Here is a 23,816-nt window from a genome sequence, read left to right as displayed (position 1 = left end):
ACAACATAATACCATTAGCACACAAAAATGAAATACTTAAAAGAATGAACTTAACAAAATATGTAAGATCTATATGAGGGGAGACTAGAAATCTCTGGTAAAAGTAATCAAAGAACTAAATAAATGGAGAGATAGTCCATGTTCACAGCTAGAAGACTCAATATTGCAAAAATGTCAGTTCTTCCCAACTTGATCTATAGGTTCAATGCAATCCCAATTAAAATCCCAGCAAATTATTTTGTGGATATTGATAAACTGATCCTAAAGTTTATAGGAAGAGGCAAGAGACCCAGAAAAGCCAACACATTGGCTTTTGAAGGAGAAGAAGGAGAAGAATTGAAGGAGAAGGACAATGTCAAAGACCAACACTACACAACTTCAAGAATTACCGTGCAATTATAGTACCCAAGACAATGTGGTACTGGTAAAAGTATAGAAAAACCTATCAATGGTACAGAACCGAGAACCCATAGATAGCCCCACATAGATATAGTCAACTGATCTTTGCCAAATAGCAAAGGCAAAACAATGGAGAACAGTGTTTTCAACAAATGGTGCTAGAACTGGACATTTGCATGCCTGCACATTAATCTGGAACAGATCTTACTCCCTTCGCAAAAATTAGCTCAAAAGAATGGTAGACCTAAATGTGAAATGCAAAACTTTAAAACTCTTAAAACATAAAAATCTAGATGATCTTGGGTATGGTGATGACTTTTTAAGACACACACCAAGGGCAGGATCCATGAAAGAAACAATTGATAAGCTGAATTTCATTAAAATTAAAAATCTGTTCTGTAAAAGACACTGTCAAGAGAATGAGAAGACAAGCCACAGACTCAGGATTTGCAAAACACATATTTGATAAAGTAGTTATCCAAAACATTAAAAAATCTAAAATCTGAACAATAAGAAAATGGGCCAATGAACTTAATAGACACTTCATCAAAGAAGATAAATAGATGGCAAACAAGCATATGAAAAGATGCTCAACATCATATGCCTTTAGGGAATTGTAAGTTGTTGAAACAACAATGAAATCCACTCCACTATTGCTGGAATGACAAAAATCCAAAACACTGACAATACCAAATGCTGGCAAGGATGTAGAGAACAGGAAGTCTCATTCATTGCTGGTGGGAATGCAAAATGGTACAGCCACTTTGGAAGACAGCTTGGTGATTTCTTACAAAACTAAACATGTTCTTGCCATACAATCTAACAATTGCGGTCCTTGGTATTTACCCAGATGAGTGAGAATTATGTTCAAACAAAAACTCACACATGGATGTTTATATTTATAGCAGCTTTATTCATAATTGCCAAAACTTAGAATTAACCAAGTTGTTCTTCAGTAAGTGAATGTATAAATAAATTGTGGTATTTCCAGACAATAAAATATTACTTAGCACACACACACACACACACACACACACACACACACACACACACACAAAAGGATCAAGGCTCCTGGGTGGCTCAATCAGTCAAGCCTCTGACTTCCACCCAGGTCATGATCTCACAGTTTGTGGGTTGGAGCCCTGCATCTGGCTCTGTGCTGACAGGTCAGAGCTTGGAGCCTGCTTTGGATTCTATGTCTCCCTCTCTCTCTGCCCCTCCCCCCACTCAGGCTCTCTCTCTCTGTCTCTCTCTCTGAAAAGTAAACATTTTTTAAAAAGGATCAATCAAGTCACGAAAAGACATGGAATCACCTTTAAGTGTATATTACTAAGTGAAAAAAAACAATCTGAAAAGATCACATGTTGTATCATTCCAGCTATGTGACATTCTGGAAAAGGCTTAATCATAAAGATAGTAAAAATATCAGTGGTTGCCGGAATTAGGTGGGAGGGAGGTAATATAAAAAGGCAGGGCACAGAGTATTTTAAAGGTACTAAAACTATTTCTTTATGATACTATAATGATGAATACAGGTTATTATAAATTTGTCCAAATCCACAGAATGTGCAACACCAAGAGGGAACCCTTGTGAACTATGGACTTTTGGTGATAATGGTGTGTCAATGCATGTTTATTGATTGTAACAAATGTACTACTCTGGTTGGGACATTGATTGTGGGAGAAGCTATGAGTTTGAGAAGGCAGAGCGTGTGTGTCTGTGTGTGTCTGTGTGTGTATCAGAACAATCTGTATTTCCTGCTAAATTTTGCTGTGAACCTAAAATTTCTCTAAAAAATAAAGTCTATAAATAAATCAAGCATCTTTAAAGTCACACTTTTTTTTAAATGTTTATTTTTGAGAGAGAGGCAGAGAGACAGAGCAGGGGCGGGGAGGCGCAGAGAGAGAGAGAGACAGAATCCTAAGCAGGCTCCACGCTCTGAGCTGTCAGCACAGAACCCAAGGTGGGGCTCGAACCCACGGACCACGAGATCATGACCTGAACTGAAGTTGGATATTTAACTGACTGAGCCACGCAGGCTCCCCCAAAGTAATACTTAATGGGTATTTATATTCAGCATTTCCCCAAAGGTAACTGGGACACAATGTTCCACGTAGATCAAAAAATATCTTCTGGACTAGGTCTGGAGCCCTGTAAAGTCCTAAATTCCCATGTGGATATAGCTCATAGTCGGTCATAATAATTTATAGGCTTATTGGCTGAAGATGTCAAGTCCAGCAGGATGACCACAAATCACAGTTCTCTACCATCTACTACCCAATCAGAAGGGAATCATCAGTTTTATAACTAGTTATTTTAAATAATGCTCTCAAGTATCTCTCAAGTCCTTCACACAAGATATATTTATTAGTTTTTCTGAAAATACTAAATAGATTAGAAATAATATTTGAAAAGCAGATTAGAAGTAATCTAATCCCTATGTTTTAGCTTAGGAAAATGCGATCTAAGAAAGCAGTGACATGTTCAAGGTCACACAATGATTTAAGGCAGAAATGGAAATGAAATCTGACTTCCAAGCCAGGATAATTTACTGTGACTATCTTTAAATGGTGCTCTCACCATCTGGAAATTGAAACCAGACATTTGCACACAGCATCCTAATCTATAAATTCTAAGGCAACTACTAGTAATAATGTAGATATATAAACAGGATGGTTTGTTTTGGTTTGGTTTTATCACTTATGTAAAACTTTACATCAAAACTGAATATTTGGGGAGAAGATTTAACACAAGGGAGGGCAACAGGATGCCAATTAGATTTTTGTCACTAAAGGCATATCCATGTAATCTTTTAAATGCTGCTTTCTCAGTCCATAATAACTTTTAGCGGTAGCAACCAACAGAGGCAGTTTTTTTCTTCTGGATACACTGTTGTCCATTGACTGAAAAGGGTATTTGCTAGAAAACTATATATTTTCAACCAAGGTTTTCTAAGCACCAAATTTTGTGGGGTTTAAACGAACAGCAAAATAGGTAAAGCTTTTACATAGTGAAATACCTACCTGGTTTTATTAAATTACCAACATTCATTGTTAATCATGTTGATCCATAAGAAAAAAAAAAGTTACCTTTTGAGTTATTTTTACAGGAGGAAGAGCTGTTGTTCAGATGAAGATGTAAGAGGTCTGCTTTTCCCTTGGTGAAAACATGACGTTGATGAATGTCATTTTCATATAGAAAAGTATTCTGATAATTATGAAACGTGCAACTTTCATGTTTAGGGACAGGAAAAGAAAAGAGTTGAAAGAAAGGATAAAAAAAGAAAGTAAAAAGTCCCAGCTTATTAAAACAAATACAATACAACCTTTAAGGAATAGGTTTGTTTACATTAATTTGATATTTTTTTTAACCTTACTGTGGACACATTCTAAACCACAAGTAACTAAATAGTATTTGGGTTTAAAGACACAGGTAACTGGACCAAATCAGATTTAACTGAACAATGTCAACAATGTGAATTAAGAGCTTCCTTAAAAAAAATATTCTAGGGCACCTGGTGGTTCAGTCAGTTGAGCATCTAATGCTTGATTTCAGCTCAGGTCATGATCGCAGGGTCAGAGGATCGAGCTCCTCATGTCAGGCTCTGCGCTGAGTGTGGAGCCTGCTTAAGATTCTCTCTCTCTTCCCCCCTCTGCCCCTCTCCCCCTGCTTGCGTGCACACACACACACACACACACTCTCTCTCTCTCTCTCTCTCTCTTTAAAACAAACATTCTGAAATATGTTTGGTTCCTTATATTCTTTCTTCTAACAATGGAGAGTTACCTTTTCAGGCTCATTGAAATCTGATGAAATCAAGGTTTTAGTACTTACATAAACTTTTCATTTGAACTATCAGAGTCAAATTTTCAGTTTTTAATGATGATTACTATATACTAACATATGTACAATTTAAAATTTTTTTTAACATTTATTCATTTTTGAGACAGAGAGAGACAGAGCATGAACGGGGGAGGGTCAGAGAGAGAGGGAGACACAGAATCTGAAACAGGCTCCAGGCTCTGAGCAGTCAGCACAGAGCCCGACGCGGGGCTCAAACTCACAGACCATGAGATCGTGACCTGAGCCGAAGTCGGACGCTTAACCGACTGAGCCACCCAGGCGCCCCTAACATATGTACAATTTAAACATTTTCTATAAATTGAATAATATATTTAGTAATACCCGATATTTATGTAAGCTTTACATAGCACCACCATAAAAGCTCCTGGATTATGCTCCTGTGCCACTTATGATCCTTTATGATTCTTCTTAGGAAAGAAGAAACTCCATGGACACCTCCAAACCCAAAGTGCAAAACTATTGCCAAACCATCATCAGTAACTTTCTCTGGCTTCTATAACATGGAGGTCAAAGCAGAACTTGTAATAGGATATATAAAGGAATCAAATTAGCATAAATGTCATTCATTTCCTTAGGGATACAGTAATCCATACAAATCTCTTATCTACTGAACCAAAAGGTTGTCTCCTGCCAAAAGCACATTTGCTTCTAGATATGTGAGTCTATGTGTTCTAACATGGGGCTTTTCAGGTCCAAGAGCATCACTTAGGCCCACTGCTACTCCAAAATGCTGACAGACTCTAAGTTGATCTGAACATATAAACAAAAAATGGGGTTGGGGCTACTTAGTAGGAACTTCACTCTGCTGTTTGCCCAAATTAAAACTTTGTAGTCAAAATACATGAAACTCTAGCTAAGATTTCAGCAGCAAAGGAGACTTGGAGTACTTTTTAACATTACTAATAGAGCTAGATGTTATTTTTCACTTGGAAATGACAAAATTATAAAAATAGTTACAAAGTGAACTGTTATGCTTCATGCTTCATTTATTTAATTCATCACATAGTAAACTCTACCTAGAAAGTAATCTATAGACTGGGACATCTTTTTATCTCTCAAACTAATCATTAATATATCTGTTTTTATTTAGGGTTCATAGAAAATGGAAATACAAAGAAAGCTCGTACGAAATATATCATCCTTGGTAAGCCATTTCAAATAACGCTAAATTTAGAAGTATCTATTAAATAATCCAGATATTAGGTCAGAGTATACACATATCATTATAGTCACTTTTCTAATTATTGAATATTGGCAAATGTTAGAAATATTGTGCACAAATTTAAACATGGCTTTAGTAAAATATATTCTAATATCGAAGTCATGTTTTTTTACACCATGAATTTCTCATTTAAAGAGATAGTTGAATCGCTTCTTGGCCTTTTGGCTAAGATCAAGTGTAAAGAGATAGTTGATTTCTTGGGTAGGTTTTTTAATAAACATCAAAAGCGATTTAGAAAGATCTTACCTTTGTTGACTGTCTACATCTGCTAACTCAACTTTGTAGGGCACTGTGTTTCCTGGTTCTTCAAATTCCTCTTCATAAGTCTTATTAAATGTATGTAGTATAATATTAGTATGTTCAATAAATGTATTATATATTAACCATCTAACTTGTACATAATATTTAGAGAATTTTCTCCCTACAAGCAATGTCACGTGCTTTCTGACTATGTACCATAGAACAATTCCAGGAGAACTAATGCAATAAATATTTGTTGGGGGCATTGGCTGTGTCAGTCATGTCATTACTACTATCACACCTAGAAACAACAGTTATCAGGTGTTTTACTATGTAACTACTGAGTGCAAAGTAGGCTAGTGACTGAGGTGTTTTTAGTTCTCTGGCCAGCATATTACAAGGTTACTCTGTGCATCAACTAATTAATGCCAAGAACACACACACATATGTAAGCATGTGTGCTTATTTGTTCAGTATCTTAACAATTTATCCAGAGGGGAAATAAAAATGTGGCTAGGAGCGTGCGTGCATACACACACACACACACACACACACACACAGAGAGCAGAAGCTATTAACCTGAAGAAGAAAGTAGTATTTAGAGAGGTACTTCCTCCCTTCTAGCCTTTTTCTGTGACAATCACAGGAAGAGGAATATCGAGGACAAGTAGTACATTCAGCTACTAGATGACTGGAAAATGAGAAATGTGCTGAGTTTGTCCCAACTTAAACCTTCATCCTAAAGCTCCAGCTCTGACTGGCTCAACTTTCAGGTGATTCTATTTTGTGTCTTCTAGAGGTTTGTATTCAAGTTATTACACTAAATCCCTTAAATCTTAGTACTATTTTTTCTTTAAATAAAAAACAATACTAGATGACATTCAAGAAACTACATATATACAAATTATATTAAATAGACACCATATAAAGAGACTAATTTTTGTTTAAAAGACTGATAACATAAAGGGCTAAATAAAACAAGCACTAAACTACATTTCTATAAGTTAAGAGAATAAAATGTCTTCTCATCTCCCACACTACATGTTTCCAAAAATAGCACAATATCAATTCAGCTCACAAATTTACTGCCTACATTAAAAACAATACCATTTTATTCCTATCAGCATGTTTAAATTCAAACTCTTGTAGATTTTTCCCCAACAATGCTTAATTAAAAAAATATTGTTGAAAATAATATGCAGTTATATGTTTTGAATTTCTTGTTTGCTCAGTAATAGGGTAGTTATTATGCACTTACATCATCCAGTTCAACTATATTTAGAGATGGCTCGGGTCTCTCTATGTTAAATTCTTCTACTGGCAGAAAAAGTGCTGGGTATTGTTTGGTCTCCTCAACTAGGAAATAAGATTAGGAAATAATGTCATTAAAGGATACACTTCACCTGATAATTCCCTATCTTCAAATAACATAGTCAACAATAAGAGAATAATGTTCTCTTGTGCACCCACACTAATACATATATGCTGTCAGTTTCCCGAGCTCAAGTAAAACACACATTTTCTTAACATTCAACGTTTAAGTACAACCACTTAGGGATGCCTGGGTGGCTGAGTCAATTAAGCATCTGACTCCTGATTTCAGCTCAGGTCATGATCTCACAGTCGGAGACTGAGCCCTGCATTGAGCTCCGTGCTCCACCAGGCACGGAGGAATTCTCTGGCTAGGGATTCTCTCTCTCCCTCTTTCTCTGCCCCTCCCCTGCTCACACTTTCTCTCAAAATAGATAAACAAACTTAAAAAAAAACCCAACTATTTAATTTAAGGCAAAGTAAATCTATCAAATGGGAAGGAGAGTGTAATTGATTTTGAGCTACAGACAAAGGGTGCAGAGTCCAGTTGAGGCTAATATAGTAAAACGAAACAAAACAAAACAAAAAAGCAGATGCTAACAAATGCTTAGTGTTTGAAATTTGAAATAATAAATTAGAAAATATCTAATCAAGACTGAACTAACCATCACTGTCTTCATCACGTTCATTCTGGGAACACTGTGCCTCACCAGCAGTGTTACATTGAGGTATGAATGCATCTGGCAGCATGTTTCGAAGTTGCTCCTGTGGAGTTCTACAGAACGAGAAGCAATTAAAAGACTAAAATACATTACCTGAAACTTTCCCAGGCAAGATCTTGATTTATTTCACAAATGAATGAGCATGCAAAACTAATGATGAAACCAAAGCTATACTTCTGATTCATGGCAGAAAAGTATGATTGTGTAACAGAGTCTTCATCTATTAAAATAATTTCGTAAATCAAATTAACATCATACAAGAGTTTTCAATTGCATGTCCTACTGCTTTTCATTTAGGATGAAAATCAAAGTTAAGACAAAAGTTAAGTGTTCCTACAAGCCACATGGAGGCCCTGACATACCACACTATTCAAAAAGTTAATTTATGAATGTGTGTTGTGCATCACCGCTTAGGTATTATGTTGATAGGTCCCAAGGCAAACTAAAGACATTTTCCTGAACTTTAACCAAGCCAGCAGGGTGATAAAATATGCTTTCCCAATATCAGTGTAGTGTGCTCCGGCTATGGCATCTATCACCCAGTTAAGGAAGTTTGATATGGCCCATCTCATATAGAAGGCAACAAAACACAGGAATTCTCAGAGGTCAGGATTATGCATTGGTTTCATAGGCTATTCCCCAATTCCTGGTAAGGTGGCACCTTTTAGTCAAGAATATAAATAGCTACAGCCCTTCCAGACCACGCCAGTTCATGGAGTCCCCGTGTAAAAGTCAGGACCTTCTTAATGATATTAACAGGTAGCATCGACACAAAGCTTAAAATGTACGAGGCTCTGTTCTAACTAACCTGGGGTATGAAAGATTAACAGCTATATTAATTAGGCACGCGTATTATCTTAATTTTACGTATGACAAAACTGAGGCACAAAGAAGTAAACCAACTTGTATAATCATTTAGGTAGTAAATACAGAAGAGGATTTGAACCCAAGGAGTCTGCCTCCCCAAGTCAATGTTCTTAACCATTACTCTGTATGGCCTCTCTCACAATTTGCAAAGGCAGTAAAATTTGATAATCTGACAATCTATGGCTATGTGAATTTTCCCAATATATATAATGTATATATCAGCACACTCCAAAATATTTATATATTACTCAGCTTTGTGTCTTGACAAATTTCATGAGCGTACCATCTTACATCTATAATTTAATTAAGTAATGGAAAATATAAAGAGTAAAGGTCAAAACAAACTGGCACGTGGCCACCAGGAACCTGTTTCCAGTTTGACACGGATATAGTATACAAAAAGTTCAATCATAGATGCACGTAAGTTTACTATTATTCAGATACTCCTTCTTCGTGAAGTAAAAATTTATTTAATTTCATGAGCAAAGCCCTGAACCAAAGGCTTATAGAATCTAGACAACAGAGTACTGGAACTATTGACTGTTTATTCTAAATTCAGTATTTTGCAGATGAGAAAACATAGACCAAGAGAGTTTAAATGATCTGCCCATGAACAAACAACTAGTTACTCAATGAAATAGGTCTGTATTCTGGATATTGGGACCCTGGCACCAGTGCTTGCTCGAAAGATCATGCCATGTAAATAAAAGGATGAAACGTCTCTTAGAGTAAGACTCCCTCACCAGATTTTCCTGAAAATGTAAACAAGTATTTATTGAACGCAGACTAACTGACAGGTACACACTAATGAGCTTCAGACCTAAAAGACTGGTATGGGCATGACACTTTATAAGAGCTATAGACAGCTTGGACAGCAGTTCCATAGGAATAACTAGACTAGAACAGTATATGAATGAACCATAGGCCACAACGGGATACAACCATACACCTCGAAAAATGACCAGCACCAAACAAACAAACAAACAAAAAGCCCCAAAGATACCAGGCACTGGCAAAGATGGAGGGCAACTAGAACTCATACATTGCAGGAAGGTGTGGAAGCTGTGCAGTCACTTTGCAGACAGCGTCTGGCGGTATATTTATAAAGATAAATATACACATAGCAATCTAGCCAGCCCGGCCCCAGGTATTTACCCAAGGAATTAAAAACTGATATTCAAACAAAAACCCATTTGCAAATGTTTCTAACAGATTTAGTCGTAATTGTCAAAAGCTAGAAATCAGCAGGATGTTCTTCAACAGATTAATGGATAAACTGTACATCAGGATGATGAAATTCTGGCCCACAATAAAAAGGAATGGATTTTGATTCACCGAAGAGCACGGATGGCTCTTACATGTATTTTGCTAAATAAAGGACACACAAGGCTACATTATTGTATGATCTCACTTACATGACATTCAGAAAAAGGCAAACGTATAAGGACGGAAATGGATCAATGGTTGCCTTGTGTTGGAGAAGAAGTGTTGACTATAAAGGGGAAGCAAAAGGGAATTTGGAGCTGATGGAACTGTGCTGTTTGGTGCTATGATGAATATTTGACTCCAGGCATTTGTAAAAATCCATAGAACTGTACACAAGTTTATGCTATTCAATTTTTAAAAAGTACTCAGGATGTGGACATAACCCAGGGAATGGCAGAGCTACTCTAATGGAGGTAGGAAAGAAATGAGCACCATGGCCTCAGAAACTTTGGAGAAAAAGTTTTTGACTAGATACTGTAGGCTAAAGATAAAAAACACTACATACAAATAATGCACTCTAGTTGGTAAATTTGTTTCTCACAGTAATATTAGTTTGAAATTCTGGAACAACTGTACACACACACACACATACACACACACACACACACGGACTGATAAATGAGTAAATATATAATAGATAATGAGAGCCAGGATTCTCATTGTAGGTGAAAGTAACCACAAATAAGCAAAGAAAGGATGTGATGCTGGTTTGGAGTCAAGTAGGAGTGTACTTCATGTTTACCTCAATGGATACCCAGGTATATAGATACAGAAATAAATTTGGCTATGTGAGTATAGTGGTAAGTACACATACATATATTTCCTAGATGTTCTCTGAGATGACCTAGGCTCTGTGGTACCTGCATAGCCATGAGCACCTCTATAATCTAGATCTTGGTTTCTTAACACCATTTTCAAAAAAAAAAAGGAATCAAGATTACTTGGAGAAGTTATTTCTGGGCTAGGGCACAGAAATGCATGTTGGGTGCCAGAAAATGAAGGTATTTTAAAAGCAAACAAATCAACAAACAAAAAAGGATGAGGATGCATTGAAAGAAGAGGGGAGTCAACCTGAAACAGCTCTCAGGGGTCAAGGCAGGAACTATTTGAGTCACAAAATAAATAACAATAGTGTTCAATATTAATTAAAAAATGCATATCCATGAGTCCACACAAATAAACAACTGAATAAACAAATGAAAGGGGAAGTAGGGATATTCTTCCTTGAAGAATTCTAATTAATAAATATAGAAGAAATGAAGGAAATAGAAAATCACTAGTTATTCTGCTGCTGGAAAATTCCACAGGTAAATACTAAAATTAGTAGAGGAGAGTTTAGGTAAAAAGAAGATTTTGTATCATCTCAAGGCATCTCCCCTAAAACATTTATTAATCACTCTGATATGAATGTTTGTGCCTCCTCTCAAAATTCATGTGTGAAAATCCCAATACATAATGTGATGGCATTAAGAGGTGGGGTCTGTGGGAGGTAATTAGGTCATGAAGGCACAGCCCCCATGTGGGACCGATGCCCTTATAGACGAGTTCCGAAAGAGCCATGTGAGGACACAGCCAAATAGATGCCTCCAGGAAGCAGGTTATCACTAGGCTCTGAGTCAGCCAGTGTCTTGACCTTGGACTTCCGACCTCCAGAATTCTAAGAAATACATTTGTTGTTTACAAGGCATCCAGTTTATGTTATTCCATTGCAACATCCCAAATGGACTAAGAAAGAAGCTGGTACCAGAAGTGGGGTGCTGCTAAAAATGTGGAAGCAGCTTTGGAACTGACTGACTGATGATGGGTAGAAGCTGAAAAGGGTTTAAAGTTCATACTAAAAAAACTTATATAGCTGTGAAAGAAACTTTAAAGGCAATTCCAGTGAGGACTCAAAAAAGAGGAGAACTGAGGAAAAGCCTCAATCTTCTTACAGAATATCTAAGTAATCCTGAACAGAGTATCAGTAGAAATAGGATGGTAAACACCATTCAGCTGAGGTTTCAAATGGAAATAAGGAACATGTTATTGGACAGTGGAGGAAAGGCAATTTTAATTAATAAAGTTGCAAAGAACTTGGCTGAATTGTGTTTGTGTCCTAGTGTTTTATGTAAGATAGAACTTAAGAGGGATGAAATTAGTTATGTGGCTAAGGCAATTTCTAAGCAAAGTATTGAAGGAAAGGCTTGGATTCTCTTGACTGCTCATAGTAAAATGCAAGGGTGAAATGACTTAAAGACAGAATTATTAGTCAAAAGAGAAACAAAACTTAAATAGTTGGAATATTATCAGAATTTACACATTGAAAAGAATGAGAGGGACTATTCAGGAGAGAACAGGAAGTGTATGGCCAAATGGTCATCTGATAGGAAGATTAGCCATCTAAATAGAAGCCACATTTTCCACTGTCAGAGACAATGGAAAAATGACCTCCAAAGGCAATTCAAAAATCATCGGGGCTATACCTCCCATCCCAGGCAGAGAAAGCTGCAGGCCACACAGCAGGGAGACCCCATTAGAGCAATGCCCAGTGAACCTCTAGGGGCAAGGATGCCCCTGTAACACCAAGCTAGCCAAGCCACATGATTCCCACCCAAGAAAGTCACAAGCATGTGACCCCACACAGAACCATCAACACCAAGCTAGCCAAGCCACATGATTCCCACCCAAGAAAGTCACAAGCATGTGACCCCACACAGAACCATCATAGGAATGGGGCCACCCAAAGCCATGGGGGCAAAGCCACCCAGAGCCTTGGGGTCCCAGCCTTGCCTAGTAAAGCTGTGGGGGCACTGCCTCAGTGTGTGTGAAAGGCAGGACCCCTGCTCTAGTGTGTCTGGAAGGTGGGACCTCTATCTCAGTGGGCCCTGGAGTGCAGAGCATCAATGGAGAGGCTAATTCTCAAGACTTAAGGTTAAATAGAATTTGCTTTATTGGGTTTTAGACTTGCTTAGAATCTGCTACTCCTTTCTTCTTTCCTATTTCTCTCATTTGGAATGGAAATATCTATCCCATGCCTGTCCCACCATTGTACTTTAGAAGCAAATAACGTGTTTGATTTCATAATTTCACAGTTAGAGAACAATTTGCCTCAGAATGAATAATACATTGAAACTCACTCATATCTGACTTAGATGATATTTAGATGAGACTATGAACTTTAGACTTGAGATGATGTTACAATAAGTGAAAATCTGGGGCTCTTAGAATGGAATGAACATATTTTGCATATGAGAAGTTCATGAACCTTGTTGGGGCCAGGGCAGAAAGCTCTGTTCTGAATGTTTCAAGTGTTGTAACCCTAGCTCCAAAGTGATGGTATCAGGAGGTGGGCCTTTGGGAGGTGATCAGGTCATACGGACAGAGCCCTTATGAATGGGATTAGCGCCCTTGTAAAAGAGATCTGAAAGAGACCCCTTGTCCCTTCTGCCATGTGAGGACACAGTGAGAAGATGGCCATCTATGAACCAGGGAGCTGTCTCTCTCCAGATACTGCATCTGCTGGCACCTTTATCTTTGAATTTCCAGCCCTAAACACTGAAAAATGAGTGTTTGTGTTTATAAGCTACCTGGTCTATGGTATTCTTTATAACAGCCCAAGACCTTAATCACAAAAGGAAAAGAATGAGTGTGCAGCGGAGCAATTCAGTGAGCACCACGTTAACCATGGGCTCAAGGTTAACATCCTGGTAATAAGATGCACTGACAGCATGATCCTGTGATACCACACTGAGAAGGGCACATCCTCTCTGTGTTATTCTTCCTCCAAATGCATAACCTCAATCTAATTATGAAAAGGCATCAGATAGACCCAAGTTGAGTATATTCTATAAAAAATCTGGCAAGTACTCTTTAAAAATGTCAGGGTCTTGAAAGACAAGAAAAGACTGAGGAACTATAATGGATAAGGAGCTATGACAAAAAAGGCAATGTGAGATCCTGGATTGGATCCTAAAGTAGAATAAGGACAACAGTAGAAAAACTGGTGAAATCCAAATGAAGTCCGTAGTTTAGTTAATAATATTGTACCAACGTTAATTTATTGGATTTGATACATGCACTATGGATATGTAAGATGTTGCCATTATGGGAAGCTGAATGAATGATATGTGGGAAATCTTCATACTGTTTTACAACTCTTCTGTATGCCCTATTTTGAAATAAATTTTTTAAAAAATTGCCACATGAAAAACAGTTAAAGGGGCATGGGGGCATATATTAACCTGTCAAACAGAAACTTCAAGGAAGACATGAGGGCTGATTTCAAAAATCTGAAGGAATGCCACGGAGAGGAGGAATTCAAGTTGCTCTGTATTGGCTTAATTGGTAGAATTGAGACCATGTTTAGAAACCAGTAGAAACAAATTACAGCTCACTAGGAGATACTACAACAGGCAGAATGTTCCAAAAATGGAATGGGCCATTCCAGGAGATAGTTTTGTATGAATGAAGGTGAAGCAAGGGCTTAATGACCCCTCCTCAGGTACATTCTAGACTGGTCCTCCAACACCTTGCTCCTCAAAATGCAGAATTACCTACACAAATATCAGCTGAGAGCTGTTAGAAATTCAGAAATGCAGAGTGCCAGGCCCCACCCAGACCTACGGAAGAAGAATCTGTATCTTGCCACAGTCGGCAGGTGATTCATCGGCACAATGAAGTGTGAACAGTACTACTACAGGGCAAAGTGAGCCTTTAAAGGTACCTCCCAATACAGATCTTATACGACCATAAAACAACTATGAATGACTCTAACATGGAATTAGTAATAATTTTAGTCCAATATTTAATAGCTTGACTTTTAAACAATTTATGAAATGTCACAGGTAATGATATACTCTTTGAGTAAAATAATTGAATACTGTTAATAACACTATAATATTAAAGGTATAATTAAAAGTAGATTCTGAAAAATAGAGCCTCACAAGTCTATGCTAATGTAAAAAATGAGAGCAATACCTTTTCAAAGTAATCTTTCATTTATTGCATTATTTTTGCTATTATTCTTAAATTCTATACCATATTTGTGTCTTTTTCTCACATACACATTTGCATTTTTTATAGCAAACTCTAAATGAATGATGCATCACATACATAAATAAAATTTAAATCCTTATTAGAACAGTAGAAGCTTCATAGGGATTTAATATTGCTTTAAAATTATTTATGCAAATGTGAAGCACACATATAAAAACTGCTACAAAAAAGCATGTCACACAAGCCAGGAACATAAACAGCTTTTATATTTCTTATTAATAATGCAAAATTTCAGAAAATACCTTCTGTGTTTTTTAAGCCATAATTTTTCCATATACGAAAGACTGTCTTCTTTAAATTCAATATTGAGTGGTTCTCTCCAAATTTTCAGATTAGTTTGTATTTCACATTCTCCCAATGAGTCTATAAAAATAAGTATAATGTGCAAAATTAATGTAAACTTGTCTATAAATTACCATGTCTCTCAAGATATACCAGTCACCAATTTTAAAGCAAATATGCTTTGATATTTATCTATGTAATCAATAGTTCTAGGCTTAATAAATGCACAAGTATTAAATGTTAGCAATTTATTAAAGGACTGTATAGACACTTTTCTTCAATAATCCCTTGAAATGAAAGAATCTTATGATTCATAACATTTTTAAAAGCAACTAATTATTTTAAATGATAAAGATAAATACAAGCAGATTCATTATATATTCTATAAATGCACACACACATAAAGGTATGTATCATAGCCACTGACAATAATATTTACACATTATGGGAAATGGAAAATAAATAACTCAGAATGGCACCTGGAGGAGACAACTGTCCTCATGAATTTATATCTCCATGGCAATTCACTTCCAGATGCTTCAGATGTTTCTGAAGTACTACTAAATTAAAACCATTATTCAGAGATATTTAAAACTGATGGAGCTTTTTGGGAAAGAAAGCAGTATAAATCCAGGATTACCAGTCTTTCCACCCTCTTAGATACTACCCATCTCTCCAAACTGACCATCCTGTTGGAGGAGAAGAAAGAGAAGTAGTAAGGATGGGAAAAATTATTTTTGAAGACTGAAACTAGAGAACAGTCCCAACCTCATACCATAGCCTTTAGTGAATAGCTTCCAGAAATAGCCTAATACCAGCAAGAGAAATAAACCAAAAGAATGTAAGTCACACTGTCCCTATTCTCCCCACAAAGTAGAGCTGTGTTGAAGAAAGCAGTCGGAGGAAATTCTGAGAAACACCATCAGAATGCACTAAACTGAAAGAAAAGAAGTTAAGGACATGAACAAAAGGAGATCCCTCCACTACAGGTCCCCCTTTCCAGGGCAAAACAAAGTATTTCTTGACAGGATAGCTGAAACTAAAAATGAGGACTCGCTTTTTTGTTTGTTTGTTTGTTTAGTCATAGAGAAGAGCCACTGTGCTTGAGAGATGATCCCCTATATCTGTCAGGTGATGAGTAGGAAGAAGGTATAGCATCTGGCCTGGGATTCACCCTTCTCCCATTATCAATGGTACATTCCCAGGAAATAAAGATGGTGGGTGACCAGGGTTAGTTTGCTTGTTAAGATGTTAAGAACGGGGCACCCGGCAAATAGATTAATGATATGTATGGAGAATATTATCTGTTTAATGCATTTAACAGGATAGCCATTGTTTAGAATTGCCTATAGCAAACAAATCTAGAACACATGGATCTATGAAACTCATCTCCCTTGAAAAGTGCCACATACGTAACTTAGGTTTTGGTTTGCTCCCTCATTTCACGGTTCTCTAGCTACCTTTTGTGAGAATTCGTGTGAGATGCCCCTTTGTTCATATTAGCGGGATGTTGGGTGTTTTTCTCAATAGACAGTGCCAAACTCTTAAGGTGAACATATGTTTTGATGTGTTTGATGAGGTGTTTGAGGAACAGCCAGGCAGCCAGTGGAGCTGAAACAGAGTAAGCCAGGATGGGAGTAACAGGAAGTGAGATCACAGAGATAATGGACTTCAGATTACATTGAACCTTCTAGGCCACTGTAAGAACATGCCTTCCACACACTGAAGGAAATGAGCCTTGGGAGTTCACACAAAATGAATTCAAGTTAGTAATCAATAACAGAAATAACTAGAAAACTTGGGAATTCAAAACGTGTTACTAAGCTAAATGGCCAAGAAGCATATAAATAGATACTCAATAACACTTGTATTGAGTTACACAGAGTAAATATACCATTTTATCTCTAACGGACCAACAAAAATTTAAAAATCTGACAAAGTGTTGATGATAACAGGAGGCAACCAAACCTCTTAAATACTGCAGGGAAGTATAAACCAATATAAAACCTTTGGTAAATAATTCAGTTTTATCTAGTATAGTTGAAGACATATACATCCCATGACCCACCTATTTCAATCCCAGGACCAGACATCCTAGAAATGTGTGCACATGCATAGCAGGAGACCTTTACAAAAATATCCATAACGGCATTGTTTGTAATGGAAAAATGGGAATCAACTCCCCAAACCATCAACATTTAAACAAATAGTGGTATTTGCATATAAAAGAAAACTATCAAATAGTAAAAATGAATAAAATACAACTATGCACATCTTCAAGGATAAATCTCAGTAAATAATAGTGAGTGAAATAAACAAGGTGCAAAAGAATACATATACTAGCTTTCTGCTTGCTACATCCAAATTTAACAATATATGTTTAGAGATACACATATGCAGTAAACTATGAGGAAATTAAAAAAAAAAAGAAGAAGAAGAAATACTCAATCCAGATCAGTAACAATCTCTTAGGAGAAAAGAAGAGAAAGAATGGTGCTTACTGCTTTGTTTTTCTCCATAAGCTATACAAATTTTGTAAATATTTATTTTTCTGTATCCATTTAATGTCTTGGAAAAAGAAAAGCATTTATAAGCATATACATATAATAAACACATAGTCATATATAATACTCTGGGGCAAAAAAAAATCACATCTATCAACAAAAGTCCTCATCTTAATGATTTCTCCTGAGCAACCACTGACACAACATTTCTGCATTTATAAATTTATTTTAAGGTAACTGTACAAGTAAATGAATAGCCGATATGGTGATCATAACTTATTTTACAATAGTGAGAATCAGAAACAAAATATCCATCAAAAAAATTCTGATTAAATACATAATGGCATACAGAATATTATACAACAGTTACAATTATAATTGATGTATAATTGCATTTATATGTAAAGTCATCCGTGACAGAATCTAAGCAAAAAAGTTACAAGTAACATATATAGTGTCACCCCATTTATACTTGTGTGTGTTTGTGCCACTGCGTCTATTGAAAAATATGTAACAACATGTTAACATTGATTATCTCTAGATGGTTGGATTGGGTTATTTTCACTTTCTTCTTGGTTAACTTTTTGTTCTAACCAAATCATTTAAAATAATCATTATATTATTCTTATAATGTAGTTATATCCACTATGAAATTTTTTTTCTTCTTTGACCTTATCTGATTTATCAGATCAGTCCTTTTATTATTTTAAGCTCTATGTCTTTCAAAGTAGACAATCAGAAAGGTACGTTTATAGAAGACTTAGTCCCTTTCAGAGTAGAAAAGTAAAAAATACATCAAAATATGAAAGTTCATATAAGAAGCACATAAAATAACATAGGCAATGAAAGTTATATTAAGGTACATGCTACAAAGAGAGTATATAAATAAAATCTTGGAAATATTAACAAAATTGATGTAGCATGAACAAGTGTGGGGAAAAATATTTCAAGGAGAACATTACTCAGCAAAAACTCCAATTCTAATTGGAAGGTGGTATGTGATACCTTGACATAAAGAATGAATAATCAGGAGAATTCCTGCCCTGAAAAAAAAATGAAATAAAAATAATAAAATTGGATACTGTCAATGAAGAGGAAAGCTGATTGAAATTTATTACCTAACATTTTATTTTCAGTGAAAAGCTATTAGAAGTCTCTACAAGATTCTGAGTAATAAAATTAATAAACCAAATACTCTTAAAAGTATGATGTTCCTCAAGAGACACCAGGAAATGTAAAGCAGAGACAGTATGCACCTCAGTCATCCAATTTCCGATATCTAGAATGTGGGTACAAAAATCATCAAGGAAAAATAAAAACAAGAAATATCCCCTCAAACAGAAAAGAAATAAGATAAATCTTAAGTTTATAGGAATTCTTGAAATATATTTTTTCAAGACACATATAAAAAAAGTTATTTACTTCTTTATCTCACAGATCCTCTTGTTTTATGTATAATTACAGCTCAATAAAGGAAAGGTTGTCCTGACAAAACTTTCTTCCAGGAGTTGGGGAGCTGAAAGCATTCAATTCTCCACTCATCTGACAGTCTGAATTTACACAGGAAACAAATGCAAATGTCCCCAGTGCTCAGGTCAGGGTTCCATAAATATTAAACCATTAACCGCTGGTTGTACCGTGAATACTCCTTTAAGGAGTTATATTGAACTGTTATCCCAGTTCTAATAGTTTTTGAACACTGCAGTTATACTCACAGAGAATGGAGATAAATAAAACAAACTCAGCTTTATTTTAGAACATTCATTTTATAAAAATAGCTGTACCTGCTTTTGCCGCACGTAAGTTCTGACTCTCGTTGTCATCATGGTGTCCAGTTCTCCATTGATTTAAAGCTTCCTGAAAGGACTGGGAAGAAGCCTCTTCATCAAATGACCCTTCACACAGGAGCCTATCTCTTGGATTTGAACATTCTGCTCTTTTTGTGGTTGGAACGTCTACCTAAACCAATTAAAAGTCCATCTAAGTGTGCTTTACTAAATTTTCTGTATCTTAAAATACAGGCAGCGTTAATTATCAGGCATTTTGAATCATAGATTACTTTTAAACTTAAAATGGAATGTTTTTAATTTGTACTTATTTATATGCTTTACTGATTTCTTTAAAACTGTATCAGCAATTATAAATGGTCTCTTCAAAAATTGTTAAAAACTAGAGCTTTCAACTGAGGATTTATCATCATGTCATTTACCAGTGTTCTCCCTGGAAGGCGGCATAGCCATGAATCTCACTCCTCTACTCCTCCAATCTGCTCTCTGCAACCCCTTCACAGGAGAGAGAGATTTTTTTAATGCTTATTTATTTTTGAGAGAGAGACAGAGAGAGAGACAGAGCGTGAGCAGGGGGGGAGCAGAGAAAGAGAGGGAGACACAGAATCGGAAGCAGGCTCCAGGCTCTGATCTGTCAGCACAGAGCCAGACGCAGGGCTCGAGCCCACGAGCCTTCAAGTTGTGAGATCATGACCTGAGCAGAGCCACCCAGGCGCCCCTAGAGCAGTTTTTTTTTTTAATATGTGAATCTGATCATGTCACTCCTATGTTCAAAACCTTCCAATGACTCTATGAAACTCTTATGAAGCCTCCTACTAGGACCTACAAGACCATAGGGACCTCATAACCCTTGTTTGTTTGTTTGTTTGTTTGTTTGTTTGTTTGTTTGTTTTTACTTCACTTCCTTCAATTCCTACTTCATTCCACTGGGCTGTAGCCAAATTTACATTCCTGCAGCTCCTGGAGCCCATGAAGCACACTCTGCTTGAGGGGCCTGCCCTAGCCATATCTAACACTTGGAATGATACTTCATATTTTCACATAGCCATTGCACTCATTTCAGCTGGTCTCTGTTCAGCTGTCACCTACTCAGAGAATAGGTGATGACCCTACAAATATACCCCCTTGGTGTCCCCCAGTTTCAATTCCCTTATTTGCTATATTTTTCTCCCAACAGCATCTCTGTGTGAATTTACTCTGTATGTTTATTTATTGTCTGTCTCTTCCCATTAGAATGTAATGAGATCCAGCCCTTTGTCTTTTTCTTCAGTGCCAAGAACAGTGCCTGGCACGAAATAGATGCTCATTAAAAGTCAGTTGAATGAACGAACAAATTAATTAATGTATATGAAACACTGCATGCTTCTTAGCATAATGATGAGGAAAGGGTGAATTCCGTACAAAATAGAGATCCTCTGTGAACACACAGAAGAAAATAAAGGCAGCATTTGGCAGTTATCCAGTCAATCAGAGAAAACAGCCAAATTAAGAAAATAAAGCAAAATAAAGTCCACACCGATGCTGAATTAGCAACGTGGATTTACCTACACTGAGCAAATTACTAAATCTCCATTGTGTATCTTCTAGATACAAAAGTAGAATCCTCTATGTTCACCCCTTAATTGCAAAATAAACGGGAAGACTGCTAGAGTATAATTGAGAAAAGAGTATTAAATATGTGTCCAAAATTTTAAATATTAACAAAAAGCATCTGGGAGTCTGAAGACACTGTGCCAGCTGCTGGCCACAGAAACACAGGTTAAAAAGTCCACAATAGAAACAGGTGCTAGAAATGGGTATTTAATTCAGATAAACACGATTTTTACGGGCAAAAGGTGGCAGGGATAGTATTCCAGAGACAGGAAATGGTATATATGCTAAAACATGGAGTCAAACAGCACAGTGGCATGGAATTGTTAGCAGTTTTCACTGCAATAGTAAAAATTAAGATATGAGTAAATATAAAGTGTAAAATGTACTCTGGGGCAGATCGTAAAGGATCCTGCTGCCAGACAGAGGAAATTAGACTTACACATAATGAAAACACAAAGCCACAGAAGAGTCCTACACAGTAGTGTGGCGGAAAGAGAAATTAAGGATTAGTGAGTTTGGATGCAAGGGAACCAGTTAAAATGTTACAGCTAATTGGTAATATCTATCAACATTACAAATGTATGACCCTCTTCAACTAGGAATTTCAGGATTTTATCATATGGATACACACACAAACACGCACACACATGTGCAAAACAGTATTTTTCAAAATTATTCTTTATGCTATAGTTTGCTCTGGCAAAAAACCCAAAATAGCATAAATGTTGGTCAGTGGAAATTATATATTTTAATTTAAAATTTTAAAATTTAAATTTTTAGATTTTAAAGTCATTTTAATATCTAATAAATGGGGTGTTTTGTAACCACTATATGGAATGAGAAGGCTATAGAATGTACCTATATAAAAAAAATCACATTGTTAAGTGTAGAAAGTATATTTTCAGAGCAGCGTCTAACATATTAATATTTGTGTAAAGAAATACATAAAAACAAAATTGGAATCATTATTGACTTCTAGAAAGGGAGAGAATGAAATCCATTTTCCACGTTATAAGCCTATTGCACTTCAAGAAAAAGCTAATTTCAGTATTTGGAATAGAAATGAGGATACTTTGAAGTAACCAAATATTCAAGACAGCTTTTAGATGCTAAACTATATGAGACATGGTAACCAACTGGACATGCAGAGGAAGAAGAAAAGGGACTACAGAAGATCAGAGCTCTTGGCTCACCTGGAAAGCTAGAAGATATGCTGTCACCCATGGTGACATCTATATAGGTTTCAGAGGCGAGGTAAATTTAGTGTGAAGATAATGAATTTTAGGGACACCTGGGTGGCTCCGTTTGTTAAGCTTCCGACTTTGGCTCAGGTCATGATCTCGCGGTTCGTGGGTTCTAGTCCACGTCAGGCTCTGTGCTGACAGCTCAGAGCCTGGAACCTGCTTCCGATTCTGTGTCTCCCTCTCTCTCTCCACCCCTCCCCTGCTCGCTCGCTCTCTCTCTCTCAAAAATAAACATTAAAAAATGTAAAAAAAGAAAATATTGAATTTTAGAAGTGAGAATCCAGTAACCAGTATGTGAGTGTATGTATTTGTACTGCACTAATGAAGAAACCCTGAAATCTCAGTGCTTCCTACAAAATGGTTTAAATATGCAGTGATTCCAGGAAGTCTCCAGGGCAGCTCCTTTCCAACCAATGAATTGGAGACATAAGACATTTTTATTTTACAGCTAAGCCTTCGGAATACTTGGGTTCCTCACAGTAGTGGCAGGATAACAAAAGTCAGAGGATTGGACATTGGCTTTTAAATGTTTGAGCCCAGGGTACCTGGGTGGCTCCGTAGGTTGAGTGTCCAACTTCGGCTCAGGTCATGATCTCCCGGTTTGTGAGTTCGAGCCCCGCGTCAGGCTCTGTGCTGGCAGCTCGGAGCCTGGAGCCTGCTTCGGACTCTGTGTCCCCCTCTCTCTGCCCCTCCCCCACTTGTGCTCTGTCTCTCTCTGTCTCTCAAAAATAAATAAATAAATAAATAAATAAATAAATAAATACATGTAAAAAATAAAAATAAATAAATGTTTGAGCCCAGAACTGCCCTATGCCACTTGCACTCAGAGCCCAACACGACTCTGCCCAGTTCTGAAGAGACTAGGAAATTTGAAAGAGCACATGGAACCCAGTGCTGTGTATTCATTATCCCTCTAAGCCACATGATATCCCTGCAAGATATGTTATACTATCCCCACTTTCTAGATGAAAGACCACATTTTAACAAACTCCCCCAGTGCTTCTGATGTTTGTTATAGCTAGAGAGCCACTGTTCTTTGGCCCAGAAGGGCATCAAGCACATAAAGGAATTATCTCTTCAGTGTGTGCACCGAGTCCAGCTGCACACCCAAGGCTTGAGAGTAGTGACGTCCAACCAGAAGTACTCACATCACGATTACTGAGCAGTTGTTAAAACCACACCTCTGGACCCACCCAAAAAGGGGCTGACCTTGGTCATGTGTGTTTCTTTAACGTTTTTCCAGCTAATTCTAATGTACACATCTGGATAAAATCATTGAATTGACAGTTTTTAAGTTAGGACAAGAAGTGGAAGACCTTCATAGCATATACATCACCTATGGGGACAAGAGGAGTAAGCTTTCTAGTAGGGCTAGATACTTAGTTCCTCTCTGCCTCTGTCGTCCATTAAATGGGGAAATAATAATGGAAAACTTATATGATTATTGTGATTATTGGATAAATTAAAATATTAAGCACAA

General features: G+C 36.7%; 1 protein-coding gene across 4 annotated transcripts in view; it reads right to left on the bottom strand.

The window, feature by feature from the left end:
• Positions 1–23,816, bottom strand: part of ZBBX (zinc finger B-box domain containing) — a 121,580-nt gene that overhangs the window by 32,462 nt on the left and 65,302 nt on the right. For all 4 annotated transcript variants that reach the window (XR_006207591.1, XR_006207592.1, XR_006207593.1 and 1 more), the window contains 6 exons: positions 19,497–19,671; positions 15,169–15,289; positions 7,703–7,812; positions 6,985–7,082; positions 5,733–5,812; positions 3,490–3,629 (listed from right to left, as the gene is read on the bottom strand). Coding sequence is in view for 1 of the 4 variants with exons in the window: in XM_042956588.1 (XP_042812522.1) it covers positions 3,490–3,629; positions 5,733–5,812; positions 6,985–7,082; positions 7,703–7,812; positions 15,169–15,289; positions 19,497–19,671 (724 nt within the window). In the remaining 3 variants the exon portion in view is untranslated. The remainder of the gene's footprint in view (positions 1–3,489; positions 3,630–5,732; positions 5,813–6,984; positions 7,083–7,702; positions 7,813–15,168; positions 15,290–19,496; positions 19,672–23,816) is intronic.

Source organism: Panthera tigris, chromosome C2 (assembly GCF_018350195.1).
Source record: "Panthera tigris isolate Pti1 chromosome C2, P.tigris_Pti1_mat1.1, whole genome shotgun sequence".
NCBI classification, from domain to species: Eukaryota; Metazoa; Chordata; class Mammalia; order Carnivora; family Felidae; genus Panthera; species Panthera tigris.
Note: the sequence above shows the minus strand (reverse complement) of the source record. Positions and strands in the feature narration are given on the sequence as shown.